This window comes from Diadema antillarum, unplaced genomic scaffold (genome assembly GCF_040938485.1).
Source record: "Diadema antillarum isolate AM-2024a unplaced genomic scaffold, OU_Dant_1.0 seq00000463_RagTag, whole genome shotgun sequence".
NCBI lineage: Eukaryota > Metazoa > Echinodermata > Echinoidea > Diadematoida > Diadematidae > Diadema > Diadema antillarum.
This window is the reverse complement of record NW_027271434.1, coordinates 113,596-125,398: the sequence shown is the minus strand read 5'-3', so window position 1 is coordinate 125,398 and position 11,803 is coordinate 113,596. Positions and strand designations below refer to the sequence as shown.

At 38.1% G+C, this 11,803-nt stretch overlaps 1 protein-coding gene across 1 annotated transcript; it reads right to left on the bottom strand.

Moving 5' to 3' along the window:
* Positions 1-2,373: 2,373 nt before the first annotated feature.
* Positions 2,374-10,932, bottom strand: LOC139733201 (mediator of RNA polymerase II transcription subunit 29-like). The gene is made up of 4 exons (XM_071644038.1): positions 10,632-10,932; positions 6,646-6,704; positions 3,617-3,701; positions 2,374-2,592 (listed from the first exon to the last, which is right to left on the bottom strand). Exons 1-4 carry the CDS (start codon positions 10,848-10,850, stop codon positions 2,374-2,376), a joined length of 582 nt encoding a protein of 193 aa, XP_071500139.1. The 5' UTR covers positions 10,851-10,932.
* Between the last annotated feature and the right edge of the window lie 871 nt (positions 10,933-11,803).

The window sequence follows — 11,803 nt, the reverse complement described above, 5'->3', positions numbered from 1 at the left end:
TGTCAATGAAAATATCTTTGATAAAATTGTTTCTGAGTTGGTAAGAAAACCCAAAGTACCTAAACATGCATACTCTTTATTACAAAATAAAGACTATTAAGTCTCTCAGAACAAGGTTAAAAACAAGTGGGAAGAATGTTTTGGTTTGGATGAAAATGATACTGATTGGCTCGCAGTTCGTAGAAACAATTTCAATTGTACATTAGATACCGAATTAAGGTCTTTTTATTTAAAAATATTTCATAATGCAATAGCCCTCAAATCATTTTTGTATAAAATTGGTCGAAGTGATTCTCCATTGTGTTATTTTTGTAAGAAGTTTTCTGAAACCTTGAAACATATATTTTGTGATTGTGCAGTAGTTGCTCCCATCTGGAAAAAGCTTTCTGATTGTATTGACAACATGATTAACAAGAGAGTCACTACAATATACCTTGATTTCAATTACCTATTTGGTGTTGATACTGGAAATAGGCATGACAGGTGTGTTACTTTTTTATTCTCATGTATGAAATATATAATTCGCTGCAAATTTCAGCTGGTAAATTTAAATTTTCTATCTTTTATATCTTTTGTTCGAATGAAACAAATAATTGAATATAAAACAGCTGAGAAAAGGGGTAAATTGGGCTCTCATTTTGAAAAATGGACACGATCATTTAGATAAAAGTTTGATTCCTTTTCCCCCATGTACATGTACCACAGTGATTAATCAGTAAAGGAATGTTACTTTATTCTACTTTTGTGCAGACATGGGTAATATGCAGTGGAGCCCCAGCTAGGCAGAGTCGTTTTAGTGTTTTTGGAGTGAATGATTGTATGTTGAGTAATATCTTCATAGTATAGCAGTAATTATTTTATAGAACGTAATATATTTCCATGGCTCTTGTCATGGTGGCACTTCACTGCTTATGCAGGGAGACATTTTCATTGTGTTGTGTTGCGTTGTATTGTATTGTATTGTATTGTGTTGCCTTGGTTCTGTTTTCATTTATGCTTCAGTAAGCATTATACTTTCACAGGTATGATATGTTCTTTGTTTCATGGCAAATGTTATAGTATTCAATAAAAACAGAAATACACACACACAAAAAAACCCCAATATAGTGCGACGAGAACCAAAGACTCTATCGATCCCTTTTGGCATGTAAGGAGAATGCTCTGCAGATTGAGTTGCAATTGTTTCACCCAAGCATGGATACCATACCAGGGACAGGTACAACCATATCAGCTACCACTTGAGTGTTGTTTCTACGCGCTTCTTGTTTCCATCTTTCCTTGGTGTCATCCGGTGCCCATCCCACAGATTTGGCTGAGAATTCACCTATATACTCATCCTTTTTACAACTTTAGGAAGTCAAAACACTCTCCCCTTTCATGACTAGTTTCATTCAATTTGTTACGTAATATACATTTGATTGACACCTTGACATACATGTGTGACTTGATGTACTATATTGGTGCTGTAATGTATGAAAATGAATCACTATGGCCTCCTGAGAATAGTAGTGAACACCAAAAATGATCTTTCTAGTGTTAGTGCAACTGCTGTCACAACTCAACACATTTTAAAGTGCCCATAACACATTCAGTGACTCATGCAACACTAGTGGGTATGGCCTCAAGAAAAAAAAAAAATATCAAGAAAGCGATAGATGCAACAGACACTTGTTGTGAAGAACACCTATAATATATTAACAAAATCTGATTATAGCAGACTAGTGTTATTACTAAAAAAATTTGGCTTTTCTTTGAATCAAAGTGTGTTTGTCACCCTCATACACATGTCTAACAAGAACTTGGGATAAAATAATTTATCCCAAGGCTTTTTTCTTTTGGTAGTCTCTTGTACTCTCTTACTTTCCACAGCAATAAACCCTCTAACCTTTCACGTCTTTAGTGTACAGGCAGAAGTGGGTACTAACAAAGGATCAATCAAACACTTATTTCTTAATATTGACATGACAAAACATGTACACCAAAGACATGACTTACATTGTACAGAAACAACAGAAATGTGCGTCCAGTGCTCACCTGAGCATAGCACTTCACCTTCATGGTACTCCACCTGAACCAAACTATTAAAAAAAAATCATGAGATTCAAGGATTGCTGCAAGTCCCTGGGGCAACACCCTCATAAAAAAAAAGAAAATGTACTTGAAGACATTTATACGAGAATGCAAGACCACATTCCTTGTGGGCTGAGCAACCAGGAAACACAGTTAAAGAACCTATCACAGGCTGAGTTTGGATACATGTGCTCGTTGACTCCAAACTTACTGCAGTATACTAATTCTTTGCTGTGTCCTTTCCACAAAGCTCAGCTCAGTTCATGTAGTTATGTACACTCCATTAATGCTGCCACAGCTCCGTCAAGTCTGACTCGAATGGCCCAGTTTATTGGAGCACTCTGAGAGGGCGCTATGCACGTCGGCCATGCACTGCACCTGGGCCTTGACCGTGGCTATGTACTGTCCGTAGGTCATTCCGGACTCTGCGCCCGCCATCTCCTGTTTGTGTGAGTGCATCAGCGGCACGGGAGTGTAGCGGGCTCCGTCCATGTATTGTGTGGCACAGTCGTGGGCAAGTCGCTGGAGGAAGTGGGCAGACATGTATGCAAACAGAAAAAATAGATAATACATTTTTGATTAATGGATTGACTGATACTCCTGCATATCTTAACCCGTTGAGGACGGACTGATTTTGCTACTACACGCATTTCCCATAGACACCTGCCCGAGTATACTCGGGACTCGTCCTCAACGGGTTAACTGTTTTGACAATGCATGTACAGAGTTACGCAGGTTATATTATACTGTAGTAAGACATAAGAAACAAAATGCAATTATTTGATATATTGAAGGAGAGGGCTATGAATTAATGGAGAACTGTTCCTGCTAAGTGAAAGCTGGTGTGGAATAGAGGGAGTGACAACGTTAACAACACATCAGAGAAATTCTTGTCAAATCATATACCTAGTTACTTGGAAAATCATGACAGTCTGTCATTGAATTACCTTACAATGCATCTTACAGTCAGTGTATCTTCAAACAGACTGGCAACATAAAAATATCACAAATATTTCCTCCTCTCTTAAAGACATAAATCTCATAACCATGTTACAATATCAAGAATCATATTCACTTTACACAAAGGTACTTTCCTTGTAATTGACATATGCAACCTTTCATTTCAAGATATGTATTCACAGAATACTGCGCATTCCATCTCATCACTTGAAGTGAATAAAAATCTAACACAAAATTACATAATTGTTCTTCGTCTATATTTTGTGAAATATCTAAAAGACTATATTCAGATGTCTCTGGAGACTTAAAAATATATCAGCAGAGAAAGATGACAATTGAGGTAAATTGTCCTGATGAATACACCTATAACTTTCTCTCAAAACTTGACACTTCCCTTCCTGGTTTTCCTACATGCATTAAGTACCGTAATGATCATCTTTACCCTAGGAAAGAATTCTCTGCCTGCTTGTATATGTTAGGTCAAAGGTCAAACAAACTTTTAAATGCCTTAAATATACCTAATTATTAACCAATATGGGTAGAGAGCAGTGCAGGCTAACTCTTTACACTGGAGGGGTCTACATACCAAAGACAACTCCAGTTGGTCACAGAGTGAGTAGAATTCCTCCAAGCTCTTGTCAAACCTTGCAGCTATTTCCTCTGGCGTTTTGCTGTGGGCAGAATCAGAGTAGAGTGCTCACTACCAATTGATGCATTTTCAGGGTAAATAGGAGCATGAAATACATTTGTCATTCCATAGTTTGGTTGTGGCGTTAACATTGCACGTGCCCAACATAACAAGCACGTTCATAAGATCATGGATATGAAAATATTGAAGAAACACTATAAAAATACACATTTTTGAAATGGTCCATATAAAAGTTCTTCAAAAGAGTATGGCATGACATTGCACGTCATATGCTTCAAACGCTACAGTAGATAGATAAAGCCCAGTCATTTATAATGCAGACATACAATGTATGGCTAACTATATTCAATGGCATAGTGATCAAACTGTGGGTCTGGGCATATATCACTTGTATCACAGGTTTGAATACATGTAACTCATCAAGTGATTTGTCATACTTTTTCCTTTCCTCCAATAGGAATATCATTATAAAATGGGTGTCAGTGGCACAGATAATTTCATACACTGGTTATATCTACATTTTCAACTGCAGTGCACACTCTCATAACTGCCTTGCAGCTTCAATAACTTGTTGTAGTCTTCTACAATAAATATTACATAATATGAAACTGCAATCTCCCAATCTTCCCTATTCTCATGAATTCCTGTGCCCTATATGCACATGTATATTGCCTCTGTGTAATCTAGATCTGCTCAAATTCTTAAAAGTTGTGTCAATGTGGTTGGGGTTAGTGGGCATGGGTGAACATTTAACCCTTAAAGATTATCAGGTACTGGAGTGCAATAGCTGGCTTTCTCCACATGGAGATGCAATAACTGATACATCAAAAAAGATGCTCCAGCAATCAAACAGCCATTAACCGCATGCTCCACAATGACCTGTCCATGCTTTGGAGGTGGCTAGCACTTTTGATCACATAAGAATGTCCAATGGATTCATAGGGCATTTCTATTTTGGCTTGATTTGTTTTGTATGCACATATATCTGGATATGACTGAGTGGGTGCCGGAAATATTTGCTTATTTTTGTTTGCCCTTTGAGGAAACTGATGCCCCCTCCTTTACAACATACTGCCTAACATTTATAATGAGTCCCAAAATGTTTGGCCATAACTAAAACTGAAAAGCAGTGGGAAACAGAGAAAAGACGGAAGAAGACTGTTTGGGAAAGATAGTAAAATTGTTTGCATGCACTTTTGAAAGAGATTATATCAAACAGTGGAGGGAATATGGAGATATGGCTGACTGAATGATAAGAGAAAATTGTGAATGTATGTTTCACTGTAAGAAAAAAAGAAAACGCCTGGCTGGTGTGTAAGAGGGAAGTTTTACCAAATGCGTATGTGGATTAGGTAAATGCAGCAATATTTAGGCAGTAAGTTACATCAGTGATTTTGTAGGAAAATTGGACATTGCTTTCCAAAGTCATTTATTTTTAAAAATTTGGTGCCACCATCCCTGGATAATGAGACTACACCAGTATGTAATGTGATATGACAGAACAATACAAAAAAACTATAACTAGAGAATTCCCCAAAATTTCATTTTTCAACCATAATGAAAGAGAAAATCACTTAACTCTTTCAGCAAGCAGGGTGAAAAATATTACCAGCAACATAATAATGTCAGAAGAAGTCAGAGGAATGAATAATTTTTATTTCTTTAATGTAACAATGCTTGTGTGATATTTGACCTTAACCCTAAAAAGACTGGGGGGGGGGGGCCTAAAGGGCCCCCCCTCGACATTTCGCGCGATTACTCTGCAACACGCAATGCTCTCGCCGCGATGCTCTATGACTTTTTTTTTCGAGTTTGACGCACATTTTGACACCAAATTTGTGACGCCCGGGGGTACGGTTCTGAAGTTACATAATTTTTTGTACATGCACGTGAGGCCGAAAATGGCTCAAAAATGTGATTTTGTGTACAAAGTCAATGCAAATTGAGTTTTTTCACATGGTTCATATAAATATGCTTATTTTTACTCTAAATGGCTGAAATTAATTTGTTTTAGGAGTATTATGCTTCAAAAAGTGTCTGCCACCAATTTAAAAAAAAACAACAACGAAAACAAAAGGTCGAAAAAACAAAGAAATACATAAGAAATTCATAAAACAATAAAATAAATAAGAAATCAATTTTGATACCGAATTTTTTTCAAGTACATTTGCTAAGAATGCCACAAAGAATAATTAGACCAAAAATGAGCACTTTTGGAGCTTTATTTACTGATTTAGATCAAAGAGTGATTTCTCGCATAAATTAGCATAATTAATCAAAATAAAATAAAAGAAGGCTATTTTGGAAAATTTGAATATACGATCTTGTAGATTACATCGCACACTACCATTGTGCAAATTTCCGCGGCGATCGCGCGATCCACGGCCGAGATCTTAAGGGGGGGCCCTTTAGGCCCCCCCCCCCCCAGTCTTTCGAGCTACCAAAATAGCCCAGTCTTTTTAGGGTTAAGAGGAAAACTTTAGATGGCCACCAGATAGTCAAGAAAGAAAAGAAAGGATATAATGCCAATGCATTTGCGAAAGAGATTGGTGGTATAGCCATACATGACCATGAAAAACCTTACTTTGAGATATACATGTGCGACTTGTCATCAAAATAGTAAAGATGTACATAAAGTTTTTATTCAAAAAAATCTTTCTATCTTTGCAGTGATTTGAAAATACTTTAAAAACTTCAAGACAGAAGTGAATGTCATTTTTTTCACATTCTCACAAAAACCGTATCTGCAAATGTTTTGAGCAAAAATCAAATCATGCTATTTTTGTAGAGAACACCATTAAACAATGCATGAATTGGTTGGACAATTTGAGATGTTCATAAAGGATAACCTACACATTACAAGAAAGTGTATGTGAAGCTATGTCACACTGCATACTGTATCTTGGGCCTTAAATCTGTTTGTTATTCCAGCTTTAGCATTTCTCAATTCTCCTATATACACTTACCTTGAATTGTCTATTCCAGCAGAGTGAGCAAAGGCCTGGGCAGAAATCTTCATAAGATTCTGGCGGAATTGCGTGAAGACAAAGAGTGAAGAAAAATCTGATAAAGAAAAGCTTTGATGGATGAAGGGTAGTATTTGTTGTATCATATGATAAAAATAGTAAATAATATATGGTAAAATATTTGTTTTATGAATTGTCACACCTGGGGAGGGATGATTGCTTGAGTTGAAGTGTAGTTTACTCAATATCTAAACCACATAACGTCGCTGGGGCGACAAGACCTTGTATATCTACAAAATGTCAAATGTTCAGGAAAGCAAAAAAAAAACAAAAAAAAACATATGGCAGCCACAGCACTGTATCCAATGGGATAGACATTCTTTTGTCACGCTGTGGTGGCTTCATTCTTGGAGTAAGACATCTAGGATTTGGACAGGACATCACTTAACTGATTATCTGACCATTAATCCAAAAAAGTCATTTTCATAAAAATTGCAGATACAAGGTCTTGTCACCCCAGCGACAATAAGCTTTCCACATGTGAAGATACATTACAAACACAAATTGGAAATGAAATGGTAGAAGGCACCATGTACATAACCAATGGACCAAGGACCTTGAAATCAATGGTGTCTTAAAAATCAATGGCATACTGCATTTTTCATTCTATTGGCCAAGTGAAATAGAAAGATTTAAAAAAGACCAAAAACTTAACTTTCTGAGAAGACGATAATCTTTAAGAAATCAATCAGATTTCCGCACCTAAAGTTAGCCTAAGGTATGTATGACTACTTGGACACTTCATATAACACTGGGAAGTCCATACAAAAATGCAAAAACTGTGTTTTTCTTCACATTTGAACAGCAACATGATTCAAGCATCTTAGATTAAAGATTGTCATGAACAGTTATCTTCCTAAAACACACACACACATACAAAAAAACAAACAAACCCCAAAACCCTTCAATAAACTTTACAATTATTTACTAGGTATAGCACCTTGGTAATTTTCTCTGACTTGTCACATATAATTTGTGCAGTAAAATAAAATGCCAGCTACAGTCTATTTACTTGAAAACTCTGAGGTACAACAAAACATCATTAGATATATGCCCTTTTTAATTTATCAAAAGCATAATCAAATGCCTTTCCAAAGATTTAGTACTGAATCAAAGCTGTAAAAAGAAAAGTGGATGATGTCACCGTGACAAAATATTGCCCTTTCTGTCTTTATGCTGGAATTTCCAAGTCACTCCCTGAACCATATTATCAGTTTTGATCAGGTTTTGTACACTCTTGCAGCAGTATGTTTGGACCAGTAAATATATGATTGTACTGGACATATAGCACTTTGCAGCAATTGCATCTGATGTTTTTCTTTCTTTTTTTAGTCCTGCTTCATCATGAACATGCTTGTATATGCTTGCATCCATGTTAGCTACATTTGTCAAATGCCTATTTAGTTGATGTACCTAAAGAAGTACTTTTGTAAATGTAGGACCATACTTCCTGCATTGTAGATCAATCAAAATTTGAAAGAAGATAAGACAGATTCTGACTAGTGTGACAGTAAAATAAAAAGGATTAAGGCAAAGTATGCAAACAGCAAGTGCACATGCTCCGTATCTGTTACAATTTTGGTTCTGTACATCACAAAAACTGAACACAAAAGTCTCAACAATATTGACCAGAAGACCTCTTTGAGACAAAAGTAAAGTCTGTTTTTACTTCTATAATTAGCAACTGATATGTATTATGGATTATCAGTAACGATTTAATTCAGATCATGAAATGCTTATGATATATGTTGATTACTTTGTGTAGTTCTGGGTAATAATGATGAAGGGTAGAAGTAAAGTAAAATGTTTGCCACTGATACAGTCTCAAATCAAACTGCATCAAAATTGTTGAAATATTTAATAATGTTCACTATAACAGGTAAAAGATCATTCAATGAATTTCATCCACGTTGTATAAATGGGGAGTGTCAATGAATTTGGCTTTAATATTCAGCACCATCACAGAGTGCAATAACATTGTTGTGGTCTGTTAAGAGATTGCATGCAAAGTGCACACTTATTAATTTAATACAGCATACCCACTGTAAACATGCATTGTTGTTCTGATGCCATATCGAAGCCAAAATTGGCAATTCCCTTGATTTCATGAGCTTCGAAGTTTTGGAGTGATTTAATTTGATATGTATACATGTGTTCTAAAAGAAATGGGAAGTTTTAAAAATTGTTTCAGCTAGAACTGAGGTACACGTATTTGCTTTGATATGACACCAAATTAGCATCAAATATTTGTTGAGTAATCACCATCACACAATTGCACACAATGTCTGTTCACACCAACTATCCTTGCCCCTTGACTACTACACATATATTGTACGTATGAAAAGAATGAGTGTATTTGTCAAGACAGCACTCATGTCATACTCATGAAGATCTACGCCAAAGAGAAGTGTAGTGGCCCAAATATAGCAACTCTATCTGTACCGTAATATCCATATATAACATTGCTCTTGAATGATGTAAATTTCAAACTGAAATAGATTTGGTAGAAGATATAGATATGTAAAAGATATAAATACGATCAAAAGGTAGTGCCTGATTTAGGTCTGATAACAAAATGCACATGTACAAGAGGACATAGTAAAAAATTGCATATTTCTAGAACACATACTTACCACTTCAACAGTACAAGAAGACATTTGTTCCACATGCGTATCAGGAAACCCCGGAATAGTTTACCAAATAACTTAATAGAAGCATCCAGTGTCTACAGCTTTGAAATTGGTTTAGATAAGTTTTGGAACAACGAACACATCAAGTTTGACGCCACTCCACCTGGCCGCATGACTCAGCTTACTTCAAGAAGGACCAAATCTGAATCTGAATATAGAGGCTTAAACACTAAGCCTGCGTTCAGAATCATGAATTATAGGTAGGCAAGATATTTGCCTGAACATCACAACTTAACTAATTCCTCGATCCCCTCTTATATTCCTAAACTTTGTTAAAGTTATATTAAAATTTACAGTAAGACTGACCCCTACTAAGGGGTGTTGGACAGAAGAAGAATAGTAAATTTAACCAGTTAATTAACTGAGTTATTGTTAATTTTACTACCACTCACCAGACTCAGTTCGGGAAACCCACTCACAAGGGGGGCCCCTCCTTATAAGTAACCCGTCCCCCTTATAAGTAACCCCGTCCCCCTTATAAGTAACCCCCGGGGCACCCCTTATAAGGAGTCTCCACGCTTTTTTGCAATGCAACGCGAAAATGAAAGGACTGCGGCAATTCGCTTGATTATGTCCATAAAGCTTCACAAGTTTCCTAGTTACTCACGAAATTTGAGCAAAATCGGTTTGAGGCATCATATCTAAAATCATGGATTTAAATGCGATGTCAAACGACCCATGCGAATGCTGAAGTGCGAGCGATTACTGGCGTGAGTGTCGCCAGGCGCGGCGGCGCGGTAATGTTTGAGTGCAGACGTGGCGACTGAGTACGGAGACTTTCGTACTCAGTCGCCACGTCTGCACTCAAGCATTGCCGCGCCGCCGCGCCTGGCGACACTCACGCCAGCAATCGCTCGCATTTCAGCATTCGCATGGGTCGTTTGACATCGCATTTAAATCCATGATTTTAGATATGATGCCTCAAACCGATTTTGCTCAAATTTCGTGAGTAACTAGGAAACTTGTGAAGCTTTATGGACATAATCAAGCGAATTGCCGCAGTCCTTTCATTTTCGCGTTGCATTGCAAAAAAGCGTGGAGACTCCTTATAAGGGGTGCCCCGGGGGTTACTTATAAGGGGGACGGGGTTACTTATAAGGGGGACGGGTTACTTATAAGGAGGGGCCCCCCTTGTGAGTGGGTTTCCCGAACTGGACTAGACTGCTAGTGCTAACATTACATGCTCGTGTTTGTGGCTCAGTCAGAACCAATAATCATGCAGTTATTTGGCCTAACCTTTAATGAATCCCGAAGAAGGGCAACCGTGGCCTTTATTTTGGCGACCACATCATGGTCTTGTTGATGATGGTGGGCCGTCTGTTGTGGCTGCTGCTGCTGCTGTGCTGACGGTTGTTGCACCGGCACCTGCGGGGCCTGCTGGCCTGCCATGGCCTGAGGATGTGGCTGCGGAACAGCTCCCATCGCGGCGACATTCGGAGGCTGCATTCCTGCCATGATCGTGTTTCTTCCGTCTTCTTTTGAAAATCGAAACGATAAAGATGCCGAATATACCCCAAAATACCGATTTTACTACAAATAAAATCGAGTGCGTGCGACCACCAAACAAAATATACGGGACTACACAATAAAGGAAAAGACTTTTCTGAAGTAGTCTGATACGCTTCACAGGTGATGGGGCTAATATTAATTGTAAGATAGGATCACCACTCCGTTTCTTCTCGCAAGCTCGGCGGCTGCCCCTCATGTGGGCTGGCTGCTCACAGATATAAATATAGACCGGGGGCCCAGAAGATTTATTCAGCTGAAAAGGGTCACACTTTTTAATGGTCTCATCATATAGGGATGTGTCCAAGGGTCAATAAAATGCATTGCTGGCAAGTCACATCCTGTACCGTAAGCCTAGGGACCACAAAAAGGGACCCCGAAAAATGGATTTATTCAGCCGAAGGGGGTCACGGACAAAAGTTGGTGGATATTGTTCCTTTGGGTGTACTTATCATGAAAACAGCAATGCCAGCTATTTTATCCTGTACGGGGCCCCAGACAGTAGCCCCAAAGGGCCTCAGAAATATGGTGTTATTCAGCTGAAAAGGGTCACGGCTAATTTCTTTTGCAATGGAAGTAGTTCCCATCAGAGATATCCAAAACACCAATGCCAGCTATTTTATCCTGTACGGGGCCCTAGACAGTAGCCCCAAAGGGCCCCACCCCCCATAGGCCTACGTACAAACACACACAAACATTGATTTTATTCAGTTGAAAAGAGTCACGGCTAATTTCTTTTGCAATTGAAGTAGTTCCCATCAGAGATATTCAAAACACCAATACCAGCTATTTTATCCTGTACGGGGCCCCCAGACAGTAGCCCCAAAGAACCCCACCCCCCATAGGCCATACGTACAAACACACGCAAACATTGATTTCATTCGTGCAGCTGAGAAAAGTCA

Bases quoted from the DNA above. Each gene is read 5' to 3' on its own strand.
- LOC139733201 (XM_071644038.1), bottom strand. From the start codon at position 10,850: ATGGCAGGAATGCAGCCTCCGAATGTCGCCGCGATGGGAGCTGTTCCG. The intron at 6,705-10,631 runs GTTAGGCCAAAT...CAATTCCGCCAG, and splicing joins TTCTTCGGGATTCATTAAAG to AATCTTATGAAGATTTCTGC. The intron at 3,702-6,645 runs GTAAGTGTATAT...TTCTGCCCACAG, and splicing joins GCTGGAATAGACAATTCAAG to CAAAACGCCAGAGGAAATAG.